We start from the raw sequence: 27994 nt of genomic DNA, 5'->3' as shown, positions 1-27994 counted from the left end.
ATCTTCCTTGTCCCTGCTGAAGAAAAGCAGGCCCAAACCATGATGCTGCCACCACCATGTTTGACAGTGGGGATGGTGTGTTCAGGGTGATGAGCTGTGTTGCTTTTACGCCAAACATAACGTTTTGCATTGTTGCCAAAAAGTTCGATTTTGGTTTCATCTGACCAGAGCACCTTCTTCCACATGTTTGGTGTGTCTCCCAGGTGGCTTGTGGCAAACATTAAACGACACTTTTTATGGACATCTTTAATAAATGGCTTTCTTCTTGCCACTCTTCCATAAAGGCCAGATTGCAATATACGACTGATTGTTGTCCTATGTCCTATGGACAGAGTCTCCCACCTCAGCTGTAGATCTCTGCAGTTCATCCAGAGTGATCATGGGTCTCTTGGCTGCATCTCTGATCAGTCTTCTCCTTGTATGAGCTGAAAGTTTAGAGGGACGGCCAGGTCTTCGTAGATTTTCAGTGGTCTGATACTCCTTCCATATCAATATTATCGCTTGCACAGTGCTCCTTGGGATGTTTAAAGCTTGGGAAATCTTTTTGTATCCAAATCCAGCTTTAAACTTCTCCACAACAGTATCTCGGACCTGCCTGGTGTGTTCCTTGTTCTTCATGATGCTCTCTGCGCTTTAAACAGACCTCTGAGACTATCACAGTGCAGGTGCATTTATACAGAGACTTGATTACACACAGGTGGATTCTATTTATCATCATTAGTCATTTAGGTCAACATTGGATTATTCAGAGATCCTCACTGAACTTCTGGAGAGAGTTTGCTGCACTGATAGTAAAGGGGCTGAATAATTTTGCACGCCAAATTTTTCAGTTTTTTATTTGTTAAAAAAGTTTGAAATATCCGATAAATTTCGTTCCACTTCATGATTGTGTCCCACTTGTTGATTCTTCACAAAAAATGACAGTTTTATATCTTTATGTTTGAAGCCTGAAATGTGGCAAAAGGTTGCAAAGTTCAAAGGGGCCGAATACTTTCGCAAGGCACTATATATTTCTGGTCAATGAAACAACCAAAGCGCTGGATTCCTGTAAACACTCCTAAATGCTTGTAAACAAGCGTCAGGGTTTTTTTTTCTGCCCAAACGTTGCTGCCAGGAACAAAGACTAGGAGAGTTTGTATAACGTTCTATGTGCATGAGGCCACATTTTGGCTCTATACAGAGCTGTGCTCTGTGGTTCCACCTGCTGGCTGCTATATCACATTGTGTCTTTTAGTGACGTAGCTGCCAACTGGTGAAAGTTCTGTAAGCAACTATCTTCCAGTTACCTGCTCCCCCCCCACAAAGTATTCAGAGACACTATTCCAAGCTGTCTGGTAACTTCTACACTGGTGAAGAGATAGACAGAAGGACATAGAAGGATGGAGGAGAGTGCATCCTGTTCCTTTTCTCTGTTAATGTAGAGTCCAGAGATTTTAGACACTTTCTTAACAGTGCCCATGTCCTGGGCTGTCCCCCAGGAACCAGGACCCAGACATTTCCTGGGCTGTCCCGCAGGAATCAGGACCCAGACAACAACAAAAAATAAATATATGGGTTCTCCCCCCACCTACATATAAGCTTTGATCACTTGTATAGCCCTAGGCAAGAACAGGTTCAAATGTATAAAGGCTCCTCTAAGAAATTGCCCTCTAAAGACCGACCTGACTGGCTAGTAATTGTGTGCTGTAAGAAAAGACTTCAAAATGCAATAAATTCTGACGAATAAGTAGGTTTGGTGTTTTATAACCGGTCTTAAGTACCTTCAAAAAGGTGAATATTTTCTGCTCTTTCTTTCCGTTAACATCTCCTTTCTCAAATAGCTGAAAGTTTGGAACAAAGCCGCCTCCAGGACGCACACATCTGTAGGAAAGGAACAAGCTTCATCAGAGTCTTGTATTGTTTATATTATGTCACAATAATACTGTCACTACTGTTAAGGGCAAACACACACCCGTTGGGGTGAGATGTATATAATTCCCAGGGCTTCTTTTCACCAGGAATGCGGATGACTGACTGACTGTATGTAATGGCAAGGGGTGCTGGGGTGTGCTGCAGAGTCTATTGATGCAGGCTGCTGGCTACTCTAGCTGGAGGGGATCTATTTTTGCAGGGGGGTCTTTCGTTGCTGAGGAGGTCTATTGTTGCTGGTGGTGGACCTACTGTTGCTGGGGGTGAGTCTTATATTGCTGGGGGGGTCAGTTGTTGCTGGGAGAGATCTACGGTTGAGGGAGGGGTCTATTGTTGCTGGTTGATGGAGAGTCAATTGATGTTGGCTGTGGGTTGATCTGTTGTTGCTGTCGGGAGTCTATTTTTGCTAGGGGAAAAAAGTTGTTGCAGGCGGTCCATTGTTGTTAGGGGATCTATTGTTTGCTGGGGGGGGGGGGGGCTTTTGTTACTGGCTGCAGGTGATCTATTTTACTGCTTGTTATCATTACCAAATTCCATACAAATTACAAAATATGTGGTTCTGTAATATGGGATTCTGGGAGTTGTGTAGGGTGTGGAATTAAGGAATGGTGCTGGGAGGTGGGTAGGGGCAGAGAAAAGGGCTGACTGGGAAAGAGTTCTTTCACCTATTCTCTGAGAAATAAGCCCTGGTAATTCCTGATCTATATTCAGACATGGTGCACTCCTCTGTGCCTAGCTTTTTTATTTAGTAGGGCTTTCAAGGCTGTGACAGTATTAGAGCTCCTAGAGGTACAGACCCTGATCTGGTCCCAGTTTGTTTTGGTTACCATGCCACCCAAGTCTTTGTCCTATTTTAAAATGTAAGTGGGGAAAAAAGTATGTATGGATTGCATGGGTTGGGAGTATATGAAGGAAATCATACCTGGGGTATGGGGGTTAGTAGCACAAAGGGTTTTCTCAAGTTAGATCTTCATCGTTACATCTCAGGTTATACCAGTAGTGCTTAAACTAGAGAGGACGAAAAAATCCCTCGGGGGTGGGGTAAGGATGGGAATGGTTTCATACATTCATTCATAGTTTGGATTTATGTATTGGGCTACATTTGGTAACAAAATGCAATTGCGTTTGTATATTCCGATTCAAACATAGGGTTCTCTATCAAAGTCAGTGGGGAGAGGAGGCAGCTGGATTATCACCCCACATTCTCAGGGAGTGGGTAGTGATGGGGTTAGTGCCAGCTACACAAGATTATTAATTGTTATAAGATTGCAGAAGTAAGCTTCCAGAGAGACCCACGGTGGGGTTTCTTGCATCACGATCCATCCTATGCGAGCTGAGTAATATTTTGAAATGTGGGGTAAGCCAAAGTCACCACCTTTACTCCATTTTCTTATTTTTTTTCTTTTTTTATTTAACAAGGTAAATCATTTTTAGGAGACGATGGAAATCTATTCTCTGGACTGGAAGGGATTTTCACTGCAGGGAAATTTTACATGCCAAATAAAGCAGAACTCAGATCAGAATGGGGCTACCTCACAATAACTTGGCTAAACACCTACAGTTACTTAAGGTTTAGCATTGTTGTGCTTGAGTGTATACAGGATCCTCCCCAACTAAGAACATATCTTAACTTCTCCATTTTAGATCTATCAAATACACAATTAAAAGTGTTTTTTTTTTTTTAAATATTTCAATAAGAGTAAAATGTACCTGTTGATCTGGTCAAAACTTTAGACATGCCTGCCATCTTGTTCATTCTGTCTCACAAAGCCTAATCAGCCCCCCATCCCACCCCAGTTTTTATATTGGGACTACAAAACAACTACTCTCTATGTTGTTGAGATGAAGAAAGAGGAGAGATTCAGTGGTTTAGCAAAGGACAACAGGACAGGGCTGACACCATTCTTGTGATTTCAGTCCCCAAAATGCTGTATTGTCCCACGAAAGAATATGAGTAGCTGAGTGCTTTTCTTGTAGATCAGTTATTTTTCTGTACTTGTAGTGTAAAGGGACAATGCATGGCAATGTGCATATATGGCATTGATGTATCTCTGATGTTTTTTGCATTTTGCCTTTTAGTAATGAATGTTACTCCCATGGTATGATAGGCTTCCATGGTTGTCCTACAAACGCTCTGTGCATCAGATGGAAAAAGTTTGCATAGTGACAACTATTGCTCACTTACTTTAATCCATTGAGAATTTCCTCATTGCTTCCAGGTTCCTGTAGACCAAATTGATTGCAGGGAAATCCCAAGATGACAAACCCATTACCCCTCAGTTCTTCTTGTAGTGCATTCAGTTCTGAAAGAAAGCCAAATGTGTAGTGGAAAATGTTATAGTTACCTGTAGATTACACTATTTCACTATTAAGGTAAACCATAAAACCATTTAGGGAATGCCACTCATGGCACACTAGATTTAAAACCTTGAGTCATCGACTTAGAAAAAGTATTTCAATTGGGACAGACAGAGGTCCTCATGTGCCTACTTCAGGTCAGCATGACAACCAGGTTATGGACCTTTCCAGAAATGACCAGTAAACCTGTTAAAAAAAAGGTAAAGGAAAAGTTGCAAGTTGAATGAAATACAGATACCCTCTTAAACCTGCACATGCCTTCAGTTACGATAGTGTGCCTGAAGCCCTGATTCTAGGAAAAAGTCCATAGTTGTGGATTTGAGATATGTGCAGGAACTTGGCAGTACCTCAATTTCAATCATGCTGCAGTTCTTTGTTTTTTTTTGAATGAACGGTTTAGGCTCAAAGCTAAACAGGAGTTAGTCTACTCCTTCCCTACAGGCCAATAAAAGATAAACTCCTGGACAAATTGAAAACTACAGTTGCAGGGCAAATGCTCTGCTTTGTCTAGGGTAATAATAAAAACCTTACCTTATCCCTTGCACCCGCAGACTTCCTCCTCTCCATGTAACCTATCTCTTGAAGCCGCCTCTTACCAGCTCTCCGCCAGTTGCAGGCTTTTTGACATCATCATGCACAAGGTAGGGCCATCAGTCCTGCATTGCAAGTGAGGATGCCAAGGGTCTGCCCACAACCAGGAGTGTCAGAGGGAAGAGGGATAAGGCAATAAAAATGACCTTTAACAACACGCTGTACAAAAATGAGCTTTTAACTCTTGCATAGAAGGGGGAGACCCACTGCAAAAGTAGTTTCAACATTTTCCCCAAAAGTGTATATCGAAGCATACATTTTTCTTTTTTTGGATGTAGTGTGGAAAAGTTACACCCTCTTTAAAAAGTTTTTATTGCTGTGTGTGTCTCTCTAAGCGGGATTCACATCTCAAGTTGTCCTGGTGACCACTGTCACCAAGACAGTAAATTAGGCGAAATAGACTTTAGAAATAGAATTTTAGACTTTTCACCAGAACAAAAGGTGAGGGAAAATTTTCTGATGGGAACATTTGTGCTGTTGACAACTAAGAGGATATTCTTCTCATTTTGTGCAATTTCATCTAACTTTCTGATGCATCTATGGGACAGGATGCGAAGGGTATACAAGGGTATACAAGCAAAAAAACATCCTTACAGGTGTTTTAACTTAACCCTACTCTATACAAATGTAGGTCCCTCTTAGGTAGGTGCTAGTGAGAAAGTATAGTTTTGAGCTCTGTCTGCTTACCAGAGGGGCTGCGGATAAATCTATATTGCTTTCTGCCTACCTGAGGGCAGGATCTGTTAGTGAGGTCTGCTCATTGTGCTCAGTATGCGATACATTCAGTCTAGAGAGTGTTTCACGCTGGTCCAATTGGAAGGCATGTTGGACAGTGGGAGGAAACCAGATGAATAGGTGCATAGGCATTTGATACAGTCCTGGTGATTGTCAGGGGGCAGGTCACCTCAGTGCATTCTGAGATACTGTATAAAACCCAGGAGCACATGTGCTGCGGGGTCTTTGGCTGGAGAGCAGAGCCCCGGAGGGAGGAGGTGGCTGCCTCCTCCTCTGAAGAGGTGCCATGCGGTCCCAGAAGATCGTCCTGAGAGCCTGAGGAATGGATGAGAGGAGGGGAACCCAGAGGTCGAGGAGAGCTGACTTAGAGGGGAGACACTGGAGACCCTGGGACCACAGTATCATGAGTACAGGGACTCGTGTCAAGGGGACTGACCTGAGGGGGGCCACCCCTAAAAGTAGGATAGTCAATGGACAGGTGTCAGCAGTGGAGAAGAAAGAGGATGCTAGTAAGAGTGTCCTGAAGATAATTGTCAGGTCACCAAGTCATCTTAAGGAAAGAGACTCTATCTAAGTTCATCCATAGTGGCAGGGTAAATCAACAGCCTGGCTGTAAGATATAAGTCCTTAAGCATTGTCTATAGTTCAAATTGGAGTATCCCACTATTCCCTTCTTCTATCCCCATCTAAAATAAAACAAAACAACAACCAAATACCCCATGGACTGATGATTGGAGCGAGCCAAGGAACGAGAAAGTAAGGAATTACAACTGTCATTATCGCATGCTGGTAACCCAGGGAGACCCGTAAAGTGAAATTTGACAGTCCTTACAGGGGCAGTGCTACACAAAACATAAAACAAAAAAATTAAGTTCTGGGCTATACATAGACTTTTAACACATATACACCTAAGTCTAATAGGATGTCCTACAAAACGGTGTATAAAAAAGCTGCTTCCTGATTACTTAAATTTGGCGAAAACCCGTTCAAGGCGGAAAATCCATTTGCCACAACTGGTTACATCACTTACGGTAATTTAGGTGCACATCAGCTCCAGGCATAAGCAGAGCGGAGGGGCTCTTGTAATATACAGGCTGTTTATACTTCAGTGCTGATTATTGCCACTTTTAAATGTGAGCATTTTATGTATATGGTTTTATTGCTTTTATTAAATAAGCCTACTACACTATACTGTATTAGTGTTTTTAACCCTTGGGTTTCTGTGATTTGGCTGAATGGAGTGAATGACAGAAGAATATTGATTTCTCATTCACCTGGGCAGCAAAGGACCCTGCATTATGAATTAATCACATATTGACCTTCTTTCTTAGTAGAGGTCTAAGTGATCCGATGAGTGATTTAGGTATCTCACTCCACCCATTGGTGCCTGCATGTTTAATGTAGTGGAGGAAACACTGAAGAATAAGTTGAAAAACTGTCACAATACATATTATTCACATAGACTGAAGTTAACTATTTTAACTTTTAATAAAAGTGTCACTATTGCTTTATATTTATGGATTTACTTTTTTTTTCCTTTTTATTTTTAAAAATGTGTTATTCATTTATTTCTATGGTTCTAGTTGATTTATTCTCTTATCCATAGATTTGTATATACAATCTGGGGAGAATGGCAGATACCAGCTTGGTTTGTTTACATGTGATATTGATAGTCTGATATTAGTAGGGATATCTGGTATTCGCATTTGTTTATTTGATTTCACATAGCGCCCCCTTTTGTTTTTGATTGATAAATAAAGATGTAACTTAGTACCTCTCCAAAGCCCCAGTGTTGAAAATATTTGATTAATTTGAACTGTTATTTTAATTCAGCTTTTTCTACTGTTATGATCCCCTCCGGTGGGACCATTTTTCTTTGTTGCAGACTTTAATGCCCATCTGAGAGCTACATACAGCAAGCAGAGCACAAGAAGAAGCAATTAAAAAGTCATGAGGATTTTCTTACCACGTTCTCTTGTCCTGGAATACACATTCCTACATCCTGTTTGCTTTGTTGCTATTGCCATCAGGGCTTAGCCAAATAATATAAAGTGATGTGGGTTTATTTGCCACTACCAGCCTGTTCCCAGGATCTTTCTAACAAAAGACAGTTCACTCTGTATCTGTATAACCTAATTAAATATTTGTCTGAATTCAATTCCAGTAAAAGTAATATGAGTTCAATCACAAGATGTTCCACAAAACCCAACACAAAAATATTAATGATATTTCCAGTAAACTAAATTCCAGAAATACATGTCATGGACATTAGTCAGGAAAGATCCCCAATCCAATATCCCTCCCTCCGGCATTTAGCAGCTGCCAGAGGAAAATGTTAATTCTGCTATTAAAAAAAAAAAATTAATTTAATTTCATTGTGGCCCTCCCTCTTAAAAAGGTTGAGCAACCTTGGGATAAAAAAAAAAAAAAAAAAAAAACTCCCATGCACATGTGTGGGAGTTAATATCATCCTGGCCACACCAATTCAGATGGCTGAAGGTACTGAACACAACGAGAAAATGTTGGGCCGACTAGAAAGCTTGCAGATGTAGCATCACTGGGGCAGAAGAAACCTGGGGAAAAAAAAGTCTATCTCTATCTCACTCTTATACTGGGAGGAGAGAAAGCTGAGACTTGAACAAAGCATACTGGAATCGCGTTACCTTAGGATAGACAATCGTTTTGCATGCGGTTACCATTCAAGTCTACAGAGGTAGAAATTGCAACCCCAGCTCTAAACTCACACAGGACTCTTTTTAAATTTGCACCAGCATGGCAGATGCATATATCTGAATGGTCTCCATATAAAGTCATCAATTTTCAATTGTCATGTAATTCAATACATTCTGGAACGTATCAGAAATTGCAGCAATGTGAACCAGGGATAAGTATTAGGAAATCTTTAAGACTTAGAGAGAGATCACTTTGGGTCATAGATGAGTAATTAGCTGCTAATTGCATCTTTTATAGATCTTAAGTACCTAGACAGACCCACATTTAGTTCCTGTAAATAAAATCTAATATAAATGTGGGATTTCAACTTCCTGGCCTCTGACTACCATGAGAATCGGTTCATTTTTGCATTTATTAGAAAAACAGCCAGTGTATGGTAAGCTTAATGTGAACCTGTAATTCGAACTAGGCAAATAAACAATTAGAAGGTAGTGGCGTCACCAGGGCTTTTTCTTCTCCTCCGAAAATAGGTGCAGGTATTCCTCCCATGAATAAGGAAAGCAGTAATAGATTCCCTGCAGCCAGCACAAACAATAGATCGCCCAACAACAATAGATCTCCCTCAGCAACAATAAGTCCCCCACCAAAAACAATACCTTCTCCCAGCAAAATAAATCCACCCCAGCAACAATAAATCTTCCAGCAGCCAGTATCAATAGACTCCTCTCTTTATAGTAGATCCCTCCAAACAATATAACCTACACCACCAACAATAGCCCCCCCCCCCCCCTGCAACAATAGATCCCATTTAGAGATAAGTTTCCCCAGCAGCCAGCAATAGACCTTCCAGCACACCCTAATACCCCTTGCTATTACATACATTTAGTGCCAGAGGTGCCGGAACTGCGTCCCCCCTCGTTCCCACAGAAAAAAAGCCCTGGGCGTCACAAGGTGTTGATCTGCCACCAAAACCCTGTATTTACAAGTAAGGGGGAACATATAACATGATTTCCTAGTGTGTAGTAGATGCTGCCTAAGTGGTCAACCACCAGGCCTGAGAATTGTCACATGAAGTACAGGAACGTTTAGAGGTTGCACCAGCAGATCTGGGTGGTGAAGCCAAGTAATTCCTAGTGGTGCCTACGGTCAAAGTGTTACCAAACCCACAACAGTAAAATCACTCTGTATATGCAGTAAAGAATGCTTGTTATACTCTCTGTTGAACCTAAGGGGTAATCCTCTGTATTGTTTAAAAAGGCTGTTTGATCCTGTCTTCTCTGATCCTCCCCTTTCTTTACTGTTCCCAATCCATCTGCTGATAGAACAGAGCCTTGGGGGCATTCTGCACATGCTCAGTTGGTGTGTATTGCCAGAGAGTTTTTTTATTTTTTATTGGCAGGGTGCATGTGATCAGCACAGGGCCAATCAGCACTGTCTAGACAGAGGGTCAGGGGTCCTGCAGCTTTAAAGGACAGTCAGAGGAGAATGAAAACTACTCTTATAAGCTTTAACCAGACACAGATAGAAGTCATACGTCTTCTACTGTATATATTGCTGATAAGAGAAGGTATTTAGCAATTTATATTTACTAAAATAATTGCATTTTCATGTTCTGTGCACTGCGGGAGACCCGATATAGTGAATACAGGCTCCTAGGTTAAGTAAAACCTTTACCTTACCGAGGCAAAAATCAGGTTTGTGTTGAACAATATTAGGATGCATTAAATATTGCATTGGTTTGGAAAGAACTGAACGTAACTTACCTATGTACTGCATGGTGAGCCCTCAGTAGGTGGCCACATTTACAAACAGTACTGTCTTCCCCTGATATTGCTTGAAGGGGATAAACTGGCTTCCATCTAGAGTGAGGCCACCATAGTCATAGATGGTTCCAGTCACAGAGTTGTAGCAGTCTGCAACCTGAGAAAAAACAATTGGGAACAATTAACTTCTGGATGATAACAGGGATTTTAGTTACAGATGAAAAAAGTAGACAGAAAAAAATAAAAAGTTTTTTCTTTTACACTAATGTAGAACTGATCCTTTACATAACAACTTTGCATCGTCTATAGTTATTTTGTAACCTGTAGAACACATATATGGGTATATTTATAAGACATGGGTGAATCTAGGCCCATTCAGATCTAGATGCAGCCTTGTTGACTGACAACCTGCTGGCCCTTCACCCCTTTTCTTTGCAGGATTTGTAACAGTTGCTAGTGGCGTGCACAAGAATGCTGACATAAGCTTGCAACTGTGCCCATTCTCTAAGGGACTGGGAGAATATTAATTTGGGTCCTGTTGGTGACTAACAATGTGATAAGCATTCTAGGTAGCAGAACTGTAAATGATGAGAATCATCAATGCATCATTGATTAGGTCAGTGATTCACCATTTATACAGTGGGGATCGAAAGTTTGGCCACCCCAGGTAAAAATCTGTATTAATGTGCATAAAGAAGCCAAAGAAAGATGGAAAAATCTCCAAAATGCATCAAATTACAGATTAGACATTCCTATAATATGTCAACAAAAGTTAGATTTTATTTCCATCATTTACACTTTCAAAATAACAGAAAACAAAAAAAAATGGCGTCTGCAAAAGTTTGGGCACCCTGCAGAGTTAAAATCTTGCACTGCCCCCTTTGGCAAGTATCACAGCTTGTAAACACTTTTTGTAGCCAGCCAACAGTCTTTCAATTCTTGTTTGAGGCATCTTTGCCCATTCTTACTTACAAAAGTATTCCAGTTCTTTGAGATTTCTGGGCTGTCTGTCACGCACTGCTCTTTTAAGGTCTATCCATAGATTTTCAATTATGTTGAGGTCAGGAGATTGTGAAGGCCATGGCAAAATCTTCAGTTCACGCTTCTTGATGTAATCCTCCGTGGATTTCGAGGTGTGTTTAGGATCATTATCCATTTGTAGAAGCCATCCTCTCTTTAACTTCAGCTTTTTCACAGATGGACTCAAGTTACCATCCAAAATTTGCTGAAATTTTATTGAATCCATTTTTCCTTCTACTCGTGAGATGTTCCCTGTGCCACTCGCTGCAATACAACCCCAAAGCATGATTGATCCACCCCCATGCTTAACAGTTGGACAGAGGTTCTTTTCATTAAATTCTGTGCCCCTTCTTCTCCAAACGTACCTTTGCTCATTCCAGCCAAAAAGTTCAATTTTAACCTCATCGGTCCACAGAACTTGTTTCCAAAATGCGTCAGCTTTGTCTATATTTTCATTTGCAAAGTTCAAACGCTGATTTTTGTGGTGAGGACGTAGAAGAGGTTTTCTTCTGATGACTCTTCCATGAAGACCATATTTGTACAAGTATCTCTTTATAGTGGAATAGTGTACCACAACTCCAATGTCTGCCAGATCTTTCTGGAGGGATCGTGCAGTCAAACATGGGTTTTGAATTGTTTTTCTCACAAACCTGCGAGCTGTTCTGTCTGATGTTTTTCTTGGTCTTCCAGATCTTGCTTTAACTTCCACTGTTCCTGATGACTGCCATTTCTTAATTACATTCCGAACAGAGGATATTGACATCTGAAAACGCTTTGCTATCTTCTTAAAGCCTTCTCCAGCTTTGTGAGTGTCAACTATTTACAGTTTCAGTTTTCTAGACAACTGCTTAGAAGATCCCATAGTGCTGATTGTTGGGGCAAGGTCAGATGCGTCTGGGCATGTAAAGCCTTTGAGATTGACATCACCTGGTCTTCCCAGATGATGATTGAAAACAATCCATGACACTGGCAGGTCTCAGCCTTGCAAAGGGGGCAGTGCATGCTACAAATTCTGCAGGGTGCCCAAACTTTTGCAGACACCATTTTTTTTGTTTTCTGTAATTTTGAAAGTGTCAATGATGGAAATAAAATCTAACTTTTGTTGACATATTATAACAATGTCTAATCTGTAATTTGATGCCTTTTGGAGATTTTTTCCATCTTTTCTTGGCTTCTTTATGCACATTAATACAAATTTTTACCTGGGGTGACCAAACTTTCAATCCCCACTGTATTGTTTAAAACGCAAAAGTAACAATGGCTTATTTGATCAAATATTATTGAGACTTTAAACCTTGAATTTTTCTTTGAGGAATGGGAAAGTTAGATGTTGAATAAACAGCCACTAATGTGACACGATATGTGCAAATGCATTAAATGCACAAGCTTATCCAGCAGACAAATGTGCATTATACGTCAGACACATCAGCCAACAAGGCTTTAGGAGTTATATGTAGGGCAGGGAGTGGTCTTTTTTTAATATTTTTTTAAAATATTCCCCTTAGTGGCACAGAAAAGAAAATTGCGCAGATTGCGCTCCATACATTACTACAACTGATCACGTACTATAAATTCCACTGAAATATACATAACCTAATAATAATATGGGTGGTGTAGAGCAGTGGTCTCCAAACTGCATCCCTTTGCATGTACAGTAGTTATACAGCCTTGGGGCAATATTCCTCCCACTGATATGAGGCGCTATTCCTCCTGACTCCAATGATGAGGTACCATTGCTTTTGCTGACACCAACAGTGGGGCAATATTTCTCTCACTGATATGAGGCGCTGAGGGACCCGTGCTATGTTGTCAGGAACAGGCCGAATGATTGAAAGGTAATGAAATACTGGATGGGACATGGGGATACCTGTTGGGAATAAGTATATTGTTAGAATGGGACGTTATATGCCCTGTTTTTCTTGCTTGCCTATATAGGCATTGGAGATAATACTGTCCCTGGTGTGGGCATAAGTAATTCAATTCTGGCCCCGAACTCTGGGAGTAAGGTATGCCCATGAAGATTCTGTTTTGTATGAGTATAACGGAGATACTGTATGTATAGGTTTGCTTTAAGGGTATACTGATTTTTCTTCCCCTTTGTGTTTCTTATTTCCCCCTGTATATGCTTCTATATAGCACTATTGGAATAGAGGCCATTTGTGCATAGATTGGGCCAAGTGTCTCACTCCCCTCCCGTGGTTATATAGAATACCCGGCTTTGGGTGGGTTTCCCCTGTTTTGGGTTTGGACACACCACCCCACCCCTGGAAACATTGGGAGACCACCTGACCATCTAAAATGGATGTCCATAATTCCCTTTGAGATTATATTCAGCTATGTAAGTGATTACAATGTGTAAAATCAAGTATGAAATGCATTATATAGTTTACATTGTATTAGTATGTTTTTTTTCTCGTTTTTCTTTATAGTCACCCACTTGAACCCTCTTTACTAAGTACCCCTGAGGAAGCTAGAAAAGTGAAATGCATTGGGAGGAGTCTGCTGCCCTCCTTCACTTACACTGGTCATACTGTATGATACAGTAGATCTGTGGGGGGTTTGAACCTTTATAGGTTGAGGGTGGTGAATTTTTGTATTTGTTTCATTACGTACGATACCATTCCTGGTTAAAGGATTTTATTTGTGATCTATGACAAAATATTTTTTATTGGAAACTAATAAAGCAATATTTTTTATGAATTGTGTATTCTGAATTTTTCTGAATGGGGAAGTCAGCACCGTGGAAGTCACGTTTTCTCTTTTGTGTTCAATTTTCATCTTTTGGGATGTGGTGCTGACGTGATTAGCTAGGACATTATTCTCTAACTAAGGTTTAAGAGTGTGTCTAAGGGAATGTTTGACCATTCTTCCAGAAGAACATTTATGAGTTCAGGCACTGATGTTGGATGAAGGCCTGGCTCACAGTCTCCACACTAATTCATACCAAAGGTGTTTTATCAGGTGGAGGTCAGGACTCTGCGCAGGCCAGTCAAGTTCCTCCACCCCAAACACGCTCATTCATGTCTTTATGGATCTTGTTTTGTGCACTGGTTCAAATCATTTGGTGGAGGGAGGGGGATTATGGTGTGGGGTTGTTTTTCAGGGGGTTTGGCTTGGCCTCTTAGTGACTGCTCACCAGTGCACAAAGCAAGGCCTTTAAAGACAGAGGAGCGCATTTGGGGTGGAGGAACTTGACTGACCTGCACAGAGTCTGGACCTCAACCTGATAGACACACTTCTCAATGAATTATATGTTGCGCTGCCAGGCCGCAGTACGCCTAGGCGCAAAAGAGTATGTGTACGTGCCACATCCCAATGAGTTAGGAATTTGGAAAAAGAAAAGAATGTTGGACTTTATTGGCACGGGTAATTTAAAATTGTAAATTTTATTGAAGAATAATATAAAATTATGACAGGAAGTCAGAAAAAGACAAGAGTACAATTTTAAAAAAAACAAGGCATAAAGCCTCAAATGCATGTGCATACATAGTCACACAAAATGTATTACATTACATTACGTTTAACATTTACATGTAATACATTTTGTGTGACTATGTATGCACATGCATTTGAGGCTTTATGCCTTGTTTTTTAAAATTGTACTCTTGTCTTTTTCTGACTTTCTGTCATAATTTTATATTATTCTTCAATAAAATTTACAATTTTAAATTACCCGTGCCAATAAAGTCCAACATTCTTTTCTTTTTCCACACTTCTAAACCTTGTGGACAGCCTTCCCAGAAGAGTTGAAGCTATTCTAGCTGCAAAGGGTGGGCCAACTCAATATTGAACCCTACGGACTAAGACTGGGATGCCATTAAAGTTCATGTGCGTGTAAAGGCAGGCGTCCCAAGACTTTTGACAATACAGTGTATGTGCCACCCAACACTGGTTTATAGTGTATGGGCCACCTAACACTGGTTTAAAGTGTTGTGTGGCGTAAATATAGAAGAACTCTGGCCTCCCATAAAAAAAAAAAAAAAGTTATAGGTGGCAGGATGAAAGAATTTCCATGCACAAGCATAGGAGCAACGTCATCCTGACCAGGCCATTCTAGAAATGTAATGACAATGTACTGAGTACACGCTCCAAGTATATCTAATCCCCACAGCTGACTTTTTAATATTGTCATTATTACTATGTACTTTAGAGGTTATTAAGAAACATTATCAGTGTCTGCTGATGTTGAAAAAAGCTGTTACAGTCAGGTACCAACAGCAGCTGATTCCTAGTAAAAACAAAAGCCGCCTGAGCGTTATGAGTAAACATAAATATGCAAAAACTTTTTTCGTAGGGAGTGTGGAAATGTAAAACCCTGTCAGTTTGTTATTACTCTCTGGTTCCATCTGTTTGTTCTGGTGGCCATTGTCACTGGGAAATCATTTGATAGCAAGTCCAAAACTTCACAGTTGTCACAGTTAAAACAAGAGTAAGGGAGGAATCCATCATCGTTTTTGCGTCAACTGTCTAAGATAGGATTTACCCTTACTTACTGTACGTAAGATATCCTACTACTTCCTATTGTGTCTATGGCACGGGAAGTGAAGAGAAATCCCCCGAATGGGTCACAGACCAAAAAATGGCCACAGTTTTAACCTTTTCTACTCTATCAAAAATTAAAAATATATTTTGGCTTTAAATATTCTTTGAATAGATATTGAAAGGTCAGACGTTTAGATGATCACACATCAGTAGATGGCTTTTGGTGTCCTCTGCCTTATACAGACACTTAGATTAACCAGCCATCTTTCAGATCTGGTCATAAACCTATAGATACTAGAGGGTTATCCAGCTGTAGATGCACAATATGCCAGATGAATATTCCAATGAACTATCCGAAACAAAATACACCACTTCAAATTAGACTTGCATATGTGTGCCTGTGGCAAGTCCAGAAGGTCTATACCATACTTCCAAGCAGGTTTGGCCACTAGAGCCTTCAGGCATGATGTTCCTCTATATGAATATAAACAACTGGGTCAGGTGAACATTCTCAAGTGTCTGTATGTACCTTACGCCACTTAAAAACAGATATCCTGATTTTGGATAGATGAATATCAACAGTATCAACGACTATCTTCACACTCCGAGGAACATGGCCTCCTTGTTGACGTTCCCAGCTCCACCTTCAACTTTTTCCTACCACTCTTTCAAACTCCCATTTAAATAACATTTTTAAATAAGAGTTTGCTATAAATATGTAAGGGCTAACATGTGGTTAGTATCTCATATGATGTATACAGTCGATGGAAGCCGATTAGGAAGGGAAGATATAAACATCCCAATTTCTACTGCACAGTGCAGGTCAGTGATAAAAAGGTCAGGGATGTCTAAAGTTGCTGGATTACTTTTTAATAAATCAATACCTTATGCTCTCTGTGCTGTAACTCCCTTTTATTTTGTTTAATCTCTGTGTGTTTTGGGACACACCTGGTTATATACTGTAGCTATCTTTACCATTTGGTGCTGTCCACACTCTTGAACATGTTTTTTTTTTTCTTTTGTATATGTACATTGCTGGATTTTGGCCTGTAGCTCTCCACTGATGTCCATTTGCCCCAAATAGGCACTATAAGTTCATATTCTTAACAGTATGCTATTTGGCAAGCCAGAGGTTAGCAATCTAGAGTAGAGTAGGGACTGGCCAGAGGGGTGTCACTTTGAGGAAGCTGGCTAGCTTAAATATGTTTTAAAACTTATGTGAATTAAGGCCTCGTTGACACAGGCCATACTACACCATACACCCATGCAAGGGCTGGTATTTACCCACACAGGGATACACAGGTGTTCTGTAAAAACAAAGCACAAACGGGCGCTCCTGAAAAAGAACACATGAATCCTGTCTATGGATAAGGGATGTGTAGAAAGCGGATAGCAAATTGAGTGAAACTACATCTTTCAGGGCATCTCCCTTTGTCAAACCATTTAAAGGGATTTGACAAAGGGGCGTGCCCCCCAACACATAGTCCTGGCAACCGTCTCAACTTCCTGGTCTCCCAGCATTCCGATATTGCATCAGCTGACCTCTGTTTCCCGGTGACATCACTTCCAGTGACTCAAGTCCCCTTGCTGTTCGGTCATGGCAGGCGGCCTCCAAACCAGAAGCTCCTTTCTACCTGTATCCCCCAACACATCAAGGATCTCTTTGCCATCTGGGTCCCCTGGCAAATTCCTTCTGCCGCAAGTCTTGGTCTGGTCGACCACTGGTAATGCTGCCCAACTTCCAGTTACAGCTCTCATGTTTTTAACCTGTTTGGAATAAACTTTCGATTTTTAATTGAATACTTGCCCTTTGGTGTTATTGGGCTCTGGAACTTAATTTGCTATCAGCCCTGCACACACCCCTTATCTATAGACAGGATTCATGTGTTCTTTTTCAGGAGGCCTGTTTGTGTTTTGTTTTTATATATTTTATCTCCACTATCCTAGTGGACGCATTGTGGCTGCCCTCATTTGAGCCATTTCTTGGCATTACGTACTGCTCCAGCTGCGGACATTTCATCACGTTGGGGAGGTAGTTGTCTAGCGCCCAATATGCTTGTGTGTGTAGTATTACAGATGTTTTGTGCATCCCGTGCAGGCAGTCCTATTGATATCAATTGGGACACTGCTACTGCAGGGACACCGCAGGGTGAATGAGAAGCCCTGAACATAGACAAGTCTCCATAAACTGCCTTTTAAATAAATATATTCAGTCCTTGTCCTTCAAACATTGCTTTAAGAATTAGTCATTTTAAAACTATTTTACATAGCAATGTGTCATTTATATTCAAGGCATTTTCCGATAATGTAGTAGTCGTATTAAGGTAGCTTAAAATAAGACCAAATGTGCTGAATCAAAACAAATCTATGCATTCAAACAAGCTTTCCAGTGATTAAGGGGCCTTTTTAATAAAGCATTAATGCAGAGTAGAACGCCACCCACGGCTCCCTGCTGCAGGGAAAAATAATGGCATGTCAACCGCTGCTCGCTGATCTCAATGGAAAAAAGAAACATTTTACTGAGGATTGTATTGAATCCAGTTGCTTGTGGTTGTGAGGTTTTCCCGGTATTTTTAAACCAGCAGCAGATGTTGTTTTCCCCTTTTTTTATATTTGCAAGGAGAAAGAAATTTTACCCAACTGTCAGAGAGCTCGTAGCTGGGCGGGACAGTTGTAGAACCATCTTGTAAACAGGATGCTTAACAGATGCTTGTGTTTTGGTATATCTTGCTGTCAAATTTGTAAAGACACAGAAGCTAAAGCAGACTGTAGACATGTGAGGTTGGTTGGATGTGCAGGCACAATACACTTGGCCACGTTCATAAACATGGACACGAGGACTGACGAAGTGAACAGATTTATGGCACGGAACAATATGAGCCTCTGGCAAATGGTGACAGCTTATTTTGAAGGAAATGGCAGTGGCCAGCAAAATGTTCCCCAAATTCTGTAAATTGGGGATCTCAGCCATAGACAAATCTAAAATTTACAGGTAATAAAAGCAGAATTTTACCCATTGCAAATTGATAAAAATAATGTTCTTTAGCAAAGAACATACATTTCACATTAATAATTGTTCGTGTAACGCCGTTTCTAAATAAAATTGATGTCCTTTTTTTCCCCACAAATAGAGCTTACTTTTGGTGGCATTTGATCACCTGTGCGAGATTTATTTTTTGCGTTAAAAAAAAAAAAAAGAAGAGCGACATTTCTGAAGAAAAAAACAAAAAACAAAAAAACAATATTTTTCACATTCTGCTATAAAGCATCCCCCCCCCCCCCCCAAAAAAAAATAAATAAATCAATTGTTTCATCCTTGTAGGTCAATCTGTATTCTGCTACATGTTTTTGGTTGAAAAAAAAAAAGCGTATTTCGGTTGGTTTGCACAACAGTTATCGTGTCTACAAACTAGGGGAAAGATTTAAGTCATTTTTATTTTTTATTTACTAGTAATGGCGGTGATCTGCGATTTTTAGTGGGAATGCGACATTGCGGCGGGCAGATCGGACCCGTAACTGACATTTTGACACTTTTGGGGGGACCCGTGACATTACTACAGTAATCAGTGCTAAAAATATGTACTGATACTGTAATAAAGACATTGGCAGGGAAGAGGTTAAACTAAGGGTGATCAAAGGGTTAATTGTGAGCCTAGTGGTGTGTTTACTAACTGTATGGGGGATGGGCTTGTGAAATGATCATAGAGACCTGTAATCCTATATAGCAGGATCACAGGCTCTCTGTGATCATTTCAGAGAGAAGAACGGTCAGCTGTGTTTACAATAGCTGACCGTCCTTTCTCAGCGGGGAGCGATTGTGGGTGCCCAGTGGCAATCGCGGCCGCCGGTCCCGTGGATCGGCATTCCCGCTGCCTAGTGGGTATGGGAGCATGCCGGCGGTGGCACGAACTTGCCCCCCAGCAACCTGACCGATGTAGAGCTACGTCGGTTCATGCAGGAGAGCCAGCCTGCCGCAGTAAAAGTGCGGCGGGCTATCGGGAACTAGTTAACCAATAAACAATGATTCAAATCAGTGACCATTCAATACAGTCAAATACTCCTTTAAGTTTGGCCACCTATGTCATGCGGGACCAATGGCATAAACAATAGCCCTCTGACTGTGTATATGGATAACAAAGAAATGAACAGTCTAGCTCACTTGTAGGAGAGTCTAGGTTTAAGCCTTAAAGAGAAAAAAGTACTGCCAGAAGAATAGAACTAGGGTTTGAACAGCATGTGAACTGAATATTTTTCCGGCTAGTCGGGGCCCTTACATTGGCGTGCAACGTAAAATGCTGTCCCTTTATGACAGGGGTGGGGAACCTATGTCTTGGGGGCCGTATGAGGCCCTTGAAGACATTTGGTCCGGCCCCCCCCGTGCAGCTGAGTCTGTCTCTCAGCTGATCTGTCAGAACGGAACCAATGCTTCCTGTATAGTTCCGGCTCCATTCTGACAGTCTGAGTGAGTCACAAATGCACTCCGCCTGTGACCAATACAGGAAACTTTGCCTCTTCCTCCAGCGCAGCGCCGCTGCTTGACAGCATTTCCCACCAGCAGCACACACAGCAGTACCAGCCAGAACCAGCAGTACCTGCTAGAGCCAGCAGTACTCACAGCAGTATAAGCCAGAGCCAGCAGTACCCACAGCAGTACCAGCCAGAGCCAGCAGTAGCCACAGCAGAACCAGCAGTAGCCACAGCAGAACCAGCAGTAGCCACAGCAGAACCAGCCAGAGCCAGTAGTACCCACAGCAGTACCAGCCAGAGTCAGCAGTACCCACAGCACAGTACCAGCCTGCAGTACCCACAGCAATACCTGCCAGCAGTACCACCCAGCAGTACCCACAGCACAGTACCAGCCTGAGCCAGCAGTACCCAAGGCAGTACCTACAGCACAGTACCAGCCTGAATCAGCAATACTCACAGCAGTACCAGCCTGAGCCAGCAGTACCAACAGCACAGTACAAGCCAGCAGTACCAGCCTGAGCCAGCAGTACCCACAGCAGTACCAGCCAGCTGTACCCACCAGCAGTACCAGCCAGCTATACCCACCAGAATTACCCGCCAGCAGTTCTTTTCAAAACTTACCACCACAAAGTCGACTGCGCTCCAGACTGACCGACGCAAACCTGGAAAACAAGTTGCGAGTAGCAACATCATCAATACCAGCTAACATCCCACACCTCACCAAAGAGAAGCAGTTACAGCCATCACATTAGGGGTGAGTTAATTAAATTTTTGACCAAAAATAACAGGCACATTTTTAAGTTGATAATTTTGTACGGCCCCCGAATGATTTTATAAACACCCATATGGCCCTTGGCAGAAAAAAGGTTCCCCACCCCTGCTTTATGATGTGAAACCGATAAGATAGTTCCCTTTAAGAGGCAAAGTTTTTGGCACAGGTCACTTTAAGGGAACAAAGTTGTTGGCCTGGTTCACTTTAAGACAGGAAGTTGCTGGTACAGTTCACTTTAAGATGTGGAGTTGTAAGCCTAGTTCACTTTAAGATATGAAGTTTGAAGTTAGGCTGCAAAAGCAACCTCTTTAAGTTGCCCAAGTAATGCAGCTATAGCGGAGAATTCTGCCTAGCAAGTAGCCAAGAGTTGATTTAGTTCAGCAACCCGTGGGCAATGGTCTTGACAGCATTTAAAGAATGACAACAATGAAGAGCCCAAGTGTTTTTTTTTTAGAGGTGCGCCAAATGGAAATGTTGGTGCTGAAACCGAAAATGCAGGATGCACTTGGCAGAAAACTGAAACTGAAAAATGACAGTTTTAACCGCTTGCCGACTGCTCACAGTATATTTACTGCGGCAGTCAGCCCCTCACAGGCAGAGCGACGTAGGTCTACGTCGCTAGCCTGTGAGGCTCTGGGGAGCGAGCGCGCCCGCGGAGGCGCGGTCACGGACCCCCCCCGCGCGTGTGACCGGCGGACCCGATGTCCGCCGGTCACTCGGCGATCGGCGGGGGAGAGGGAGAAAGTCAGGCAGCTTGTGTAAACGAGCCACCTGTCATTCTCCTCGGTGTAAAAACACTGATCACACGGTTCTACATTGTTCTACATTGATCAGTGTCCCTACAGCTCAAGCCACAGCCAATCACAGTAAGAATCACGCCCCTAGGGACACACACAGCCCCTCCCTCTCAAATAAATTTAACCCCTTCACTACCAGTGTATTTTTACAGTAACAGTGCATATGTATAGCACTGATTACTGTAGAAATGTCACTGGTAACCCCAAAAGTGTCAAAAATGTCAGTCAAGGGTCCGATCTGTCTGCCGCAATGTCGCAGTACCGCAAAAAAAAAAAAAAAAAAAAAAAAAAAAAAAAATCGCAGATCGCCGCCATTACGCGTTAAAAAAAAAACAACAAAAATGACAAAAATCTTTCCCTTTGTTAGTAAACGCGATAACTTTTGCGCAAACCAATAAAAATACGCTTTTTGCGATTTTGTTTACCAAACATAGGTAGCATAAAACAAATTGGCCGAAAATGTTAAAAAATTTTGATTTTTACATTTTTCTTTTGGGGAATTTCATATAAAAAAATGTGAAAAATATTGTTATTTTTGCAAAATTGATGCTCTTTCTTTGTTTATAGCGCGTGATCAAAAAATCGCACAGGTGATCAAATACCACTAAAAGAAAGCTCTGTTTGTGGGAAAAAAAGGACGTCAAATTCGTTTAGGTACAGTGTCGCACGACCGCGCAATTGTCCGTTAAAGTCACGCAGTGCCGAATCGCAAAATACCCCCTGGTCGTTTGGCAGCCAAATTCTCCGGGGCTTAAGTGGTTAAAAAATATTTATATTTTTATACATAATTGTAGTATATTCGACTATTTAATATAATTTATTTAAATGAATCTGAATTTATTGTCGGCTGTCATTGGCACTTTTAGTGGATGAAAAGCTCAACAACAATGTATCCCTTTAAATTCTACAGTATGTATGTTCTCACACTGATCAGTTGCGCTTCTGTTGTGGTGTTCAAAATCCTGCTTGCTGCATTTTTGGTTAAAAAAAGTGCACCTAAAATGCACCTCCCTGTTGAAAGGCATTGAAAACGCAGCAAGAACGCATCATTACCGCACCCATGTTATGTTTTTAATGCAGTTTTTGAGCCACATGACATATTATAAACAAACCATAAGCGCAGTAAAATTGGTGCAAAATCGCAGTAAAAGCGCCGCAAACTCGTGGAAAATTCATGGCAAAATTGCAGCAAACTTGCTGTAAAATGGTTGCAAATGAATTCAGGGCAAAATCGCATGCGTTTTCACCACCATTATCGGCAAAATGGTGATAACACCATTTTCGGATAATACTGTATGTTTCGGTGGCCGAAATTTTGGTGCATCACTAGGTAATTTGGCTCTCATAGGAGTCAATGTTAAAGATTTTATTAAATCTTGACAGGCTTGGCTGGCAACAAGAACTAAATGTAACTGGTAGCAATGATGTATGGGTAAGGGACCCCCTCACCCAGTCCTTTTTCAGCAACACAGAGAAGTTTTAGTCGTCTTGCGATGGGGGGCCCCCTTTAACTGAAGATGTGACTGTGGCATTCAGAACACACATGCTCCTTCAGCTAAAGAGCAGTCCTCACCTTGTGGCGTTCGACTTGACAGTCACCATCTCAGCTTACCCAGCTATACTGTACATTTTGGCACAACTCGATCAGACCTGAAAGGGCACAGCTCGGCACAGACTCACATACACACCTTCCAGCAGTAACATTTCTCTCCATCTCCCCTTGTGTCTTCCTAGGCTTTTTCTATTATATCCTTCAACAGCTTGGTGAATGCCTATGGGCTCTGTAGTTTTAGTCTGTAGACTTCAGCTTCACAGTGGGGAAAGTCTTGCTTCTAGCTTACAAAGGCTTTGAGCACCTGTATTGGGGCTATGGCAAATAAAAGTATTAAATGTTGCCATCTTGTGGATAAATAGAGTTCTGCATTCTCAATAACAATGCAGTGTTACATAATACTTTGCCATGTTGCGGGTTGCAGTCATGGGAGGGGCATGTGACCTCCTCCCCTTATTTCAACAATACAGTGTTCACTCCTGAACTCTATCACATGGGGAATAGGAGGGGGAGGTTGTTATTACCACAGTGTAAGCTATAGCATAGAATGTGTGCTGGAAGGATAAGGAGCAATAGAGGCAGATTTGGTCTATCAAGAGCATAAACATGTAAACCGACAGGTTTAACTTTTAAAACAACCGTTTATGAAGGAAATTCATCTTGTGAAGTCAGAACATCTACATTCTTGTTCTAGGTTTTTCATTCTAGTAGTGTGGTAGTAGTGAAGTAGTCAAGCACAGTTGATTATGACATCCCAGGAGGTTGAACCTTCAAAAACAAATCAGCAATACAACTTTCATGCTTCTTTTTTGACAAGTTTTCTTTAAACCGCTGGTTACTTATTTACGGCTTTTACTACCTGGGTCATTCTTGATTTTCTAGAAAACAGTTGACAATAATTGCAATTCTCCATTGACAGAGATTGGCTTTTTAACATATGGAAGTAAATGTGATCTGATCCATGAGTCACAAAGCCCTACTTTAAACAGAAACTTTATTGTGCTGTATTCATCTTCTTGGCTGGCTGGCTGGGAGAACATCTAGCCTGTAAAGCAGCTAAGATGCATTCGCTTTGTACAGCAAAGTCTCCAGTCATTTGCAAGCAAGCCAATTTTCTGCATGGGTAGCACATATGATGTTTAATCCGTCTCACAGCTCTTCCCATATCATCTTTCGGACTTCACTAATGGCAGCATCATGGTTCAACAGACAGCACTGATGTCCTGCAGCACTGTGATTAGGAGTTTAATTATCACCAGGGGAGCATCATTATGTTTCCTGTACTACAGTGTCCTCTAAAAATGATTATTAGGTTTCTAAAAAAAATTGTAACTACAGTAAATATAACTGCAACAGGTAAATTTATCTGTAAAGAATAAAGTGAATGATTTTTTATTTTAGAAAATATTGTTCTTATCGTTCCCCCCCCCCCCCCATACTTTTTTGTATTTCGGTGCTGCTGATCTTTTGCTGCCTCTTTGAAGCCACTTCCTTTCTATATGTACTTGCTCCAGCATCATCAGCATGTCATTGCTGAAGGTGGGCCTCTGATTGTTAGTAATTGTAGCTAAGTGCTCTGTCCCTGCTGTCCACACTTGTTTCCCCCTCCCCCACCACCCCCATCAGCTTCCAGTTGGGCTGTAACACCTCCCTGCAGCCAGTACACTGTGAAAAAAGAGCAGCTGGGGAGTGGGCTGGACTGTCTGTGTTTGCTCAACCCCCCCCCCTCCCCCCCCAATCTCATGCCGCTAAAGAGGATTGCCACCCACTCTGTTTCTTCCCCCTCCCTCCTGGCAGTGGCAAGGAACAAATCAGAGAGGTGGAGAGGAGGGTGATGGGACATGTAGTCCCCTTGAAGGTGCTGCCCCCCAAAAATAATGGAGCATGGACTACAGCCCCTGCTAGCCCTGAGAGGAGGAGGAGAGAGCAGGATGTTCCCAGGCAAAACCTGACCAGTGCAGGACAGGAGAGTAGGAGGATCTGTTGCAGGTTGTCAGAGTGAGACTGAGCCACTGAAACACCCTCTACTAAACCTAGGACCAGAGTACAGAGCTGTGACCTGTGTGCAGAGAGAAACTGAGCCATTGCCAGGATACAGACTTGCTTCTCAGGCAACCCAGAGTGAGCAGAGGGATCATAGCTGCGGTATCTCTGGGTCTGGTGAGAGGGCCTTGTGGCCAATACTTGCTTCCACTACTAGAGACTGAGTCATCAGGAATTACCTAATCAGCTACCTTATAGCTATAGAACTGCCCACAGACCTTGCTGATTACCTGCGTGCCAACAGTTACTGGGCTCCAATGTTTAGCCAGCTAAAAGGTTAGGACTAAAGACTATCCCTAACAGTTACTGCCTGAAGACCTTTGCTTCTTTTGCTTAGTTAAGGAGGTACGAAGATGCTGTACTTAACGTTACTTATATTGTTTATTGAAGATTTGCTGGTATAGTAACTGATCTTAGTCAGTTTGACATAGTTATTACTCTGACTAGCAGTCTGTGTTCAAATTTGCCTGCTGTACGCACATGCTCTATGGCCATCTATTCTAAGCTTGCATGAATAGATGAAGTACATTTCTTACTAAACAGGTGTGTGTTTACTTTTTCTGGTATTAACCCACAGCCAGGCAAAGGGTATTTAAAGTGATTGAAAAGTCAAAAACATGTTATACTTCCCTCCTTTGTGCAGTTGGTTTTGCACAGAGCAGCCTGGATCCTCCTCTTCTCTGGTCCCTCGTTGCTGCTCTTAGCTTCTCCCTTCTATCGAGTGTCTCCACAGCAAGCAGCTTACCATGGGGGCATCTGAGCCGAGCTGCAGCTCTGTGTCTGAATGGACCCATTCAGTCCCGCCCCCCTCTCTCCTGACTGGCTAACTGCGTTTGATTGACAGCCGCAGGAGCCAATGGTGCCACAGCTGTGTCTCAGCCAATCAGGAGGACTGCCGAGGGACTCATGGAGGTCGCTGGACAGAGATGGGGTTCAGGTAAGTATTAAGGGGTGCTGGGGAGGTTGCTACACCCAGAAGGCTTTTTTTTGCAAAGAATGCATTAAGATAAAAAAACCTTCTGACTTTACAACTCCTTTAATATTGGTGTCTTTATAAGTGCTTTATATATAGTGCTTTATGTGATTTATAGTCAACCAGGTGTGTCAGAGGAGGCTGAGGTTGTTTTTGTGAGTTTTTTGAAGTTGAACATTTTTTTGCCCCAATTTTTGGGAAGATGAAGAAGCCTAAATTTTTTTTCACATAGTTGTTATTCTAGTAAGTTAATTCTTACACACAGCATAGGCATACTTATAATTATAGCCCAAAACACATTCTGCTATGTCTCCTGAGTATGGTGATACCACATGTGTGAGACTTTTTCACAGTCTAAATGCATAGAGGGGGCCCAAAATCCAAAGAGCACCTTCAGGCTTTCTAGGGGGATAAATTATGCATCTAGTTTTAGGAACAATATGACTGGTGTGGCAATGATTAGGGACAAAATGATTGGTGTGGTAGTGATCAGGGACACTGGAACTGGTGTGAAAATTATACAGCAAAAAACATGTGCGCTAATAGATATATATATTGTGGAAACCCTAATCCTCTATTAGTGCAGCAGCTGTACCAAACCAACAAAAGGTTACACGTAAAACAAAAAAAATATGAACAGCACTCACACCAAAGCGTATTTATAAGAAAAGTCCATTAAAGTCAAAAATATAACATCCAAATGAAATATAGTGCTCTGTGTTTTCCCATACGCACTACAAAATTGTACCAATCTGTGCTCCACTTTACCACGGGCCAATACGTACCGCATTTACCAGAAGTAGAGGACTCCTTGTTTGTACTACAAATTCAAATATCGCCTTTTATGATATACACCTCTGGGAATAAAACTGATATCACTGTGCTGCAGGAACCATGTACTCAATCAGGTAATTAGACTCAGGTAATTACTGGCCGCCAACTCTGCTTGTCTCCAAAGTCCTCCAAGAACCACCCAGTACTGGCAAAAGAGAACATGGCTGTATAAGCAATCATTTCTGACAGTTCTCAGCTGCATTCCTGCAGTCACTGAGAACACTGTGGTAAGCTGTGATGGACTACAGCTATCCCATGGTACAAGGAGGTGGTGCTTAGTCCTGCACCATGTGATCACTGTAACCGATCGGTGATCCAAGTCGGTGGTCACACGATCGTGCCATGTGCGCCCCCGGGGGGTGTGCTAGAGGTGCAGATGTAGGAGGACATACAAGTATGTCCCCCTAGATTGCCACATGTCCCGCTGGGCCTTTTATATGCAGTGGCCAGATAGGATGCAGGTAATGAAAGTTTTTTACTCTCACCTTTTGATGGTTCTGGCTGTGTAATTGTAAATAATTTGAAATCTGTGTTTGAACTATGTGAAGTAGTTAGGGAAAAAATATTTAAAGAAATTCAGGAAGGCAGAGTTTGCGTGGTCTTGGTCTTCTGATTTTTTTCAGATAAATACTGTACTGATTAAACAAAAATGGTTTGTTCTGGTATGATACAAGAAAGATTTTCATGTTTGCCCCTTCGGATAATTTTGCATGAACTGTTGTGATCGGATCTTGACAGCTGTGTATTAACGATCAGATTATCGTACAATCGATTTGAAAGTGGTACTTTTCACCTGATTTTCTGACCGTGTGTACAAGGTTTTAAGTTAAAAAATTACAAGTTAGGAGCTACAAAAACTGCATCTTCTGACTTATTTTAATAATAGGACACTCACCTGCCCCAGAATCCAGCCATGTCCTCACCTGGCTGGTTTCTTCACCGGGCTTCGGTCCCTGGCGCCGGCATACTAACTGGTAGTGGGGGAGCAGATACCTGTCAAAACCTGGTATCCCCCCCAAAAAAATG

At 41.8% G+C, this 27994-nt stretch overlaps 1 protein-coding gene across 1 annotated transcript in view; it reads right to left on the bottom strand.

Annotated features, from left to right (window-relative positions):
* GPX3 (glutathione peroxidase 3) overlaps window positions 1–27994 on the bottom strand; it is a 65361-nt gene that overhangs the window by 11041 nt on the left and 26326 nt on the right. Inside the window, exons 2-4 of the mRNA XM_082254772.1 lie at window positions 10029–10178; window positions 4094–4211; window positions 1761–1860 (exon numbers count right to left, since the gene is read on the bottom strand). Of these exons, the coding sequence (XP_082110898.1) occupies window positions 1761–1860; window positions 4094–4211; window positions 10029–10178 (368 nt within the window). The remainder of the gene's footprint in view (window positions 1–1760; window positions 1861–4093; window positions 4212–10028; window positions 10179–27994) is intronic.

The sequence above is a fragment of the Pelophylax lessonae genome (genome assembly GCF_965119305.1).
Source record: "Pelophylax lessonae genome assembly, chromosome: 4".
In the NCBI taxonomy this organism is placed as follows: domain Eukaryota; kingdom Metazoa; phylum Chordata; class Amphibia; order Anura; family Ranidae; genus Pelophylax; species Pelophylax lessonae.
Note: the sequence above shows the minus strand (reverse complement) of the source record. Positions and strands in the feature narration are given on the sequence as shown.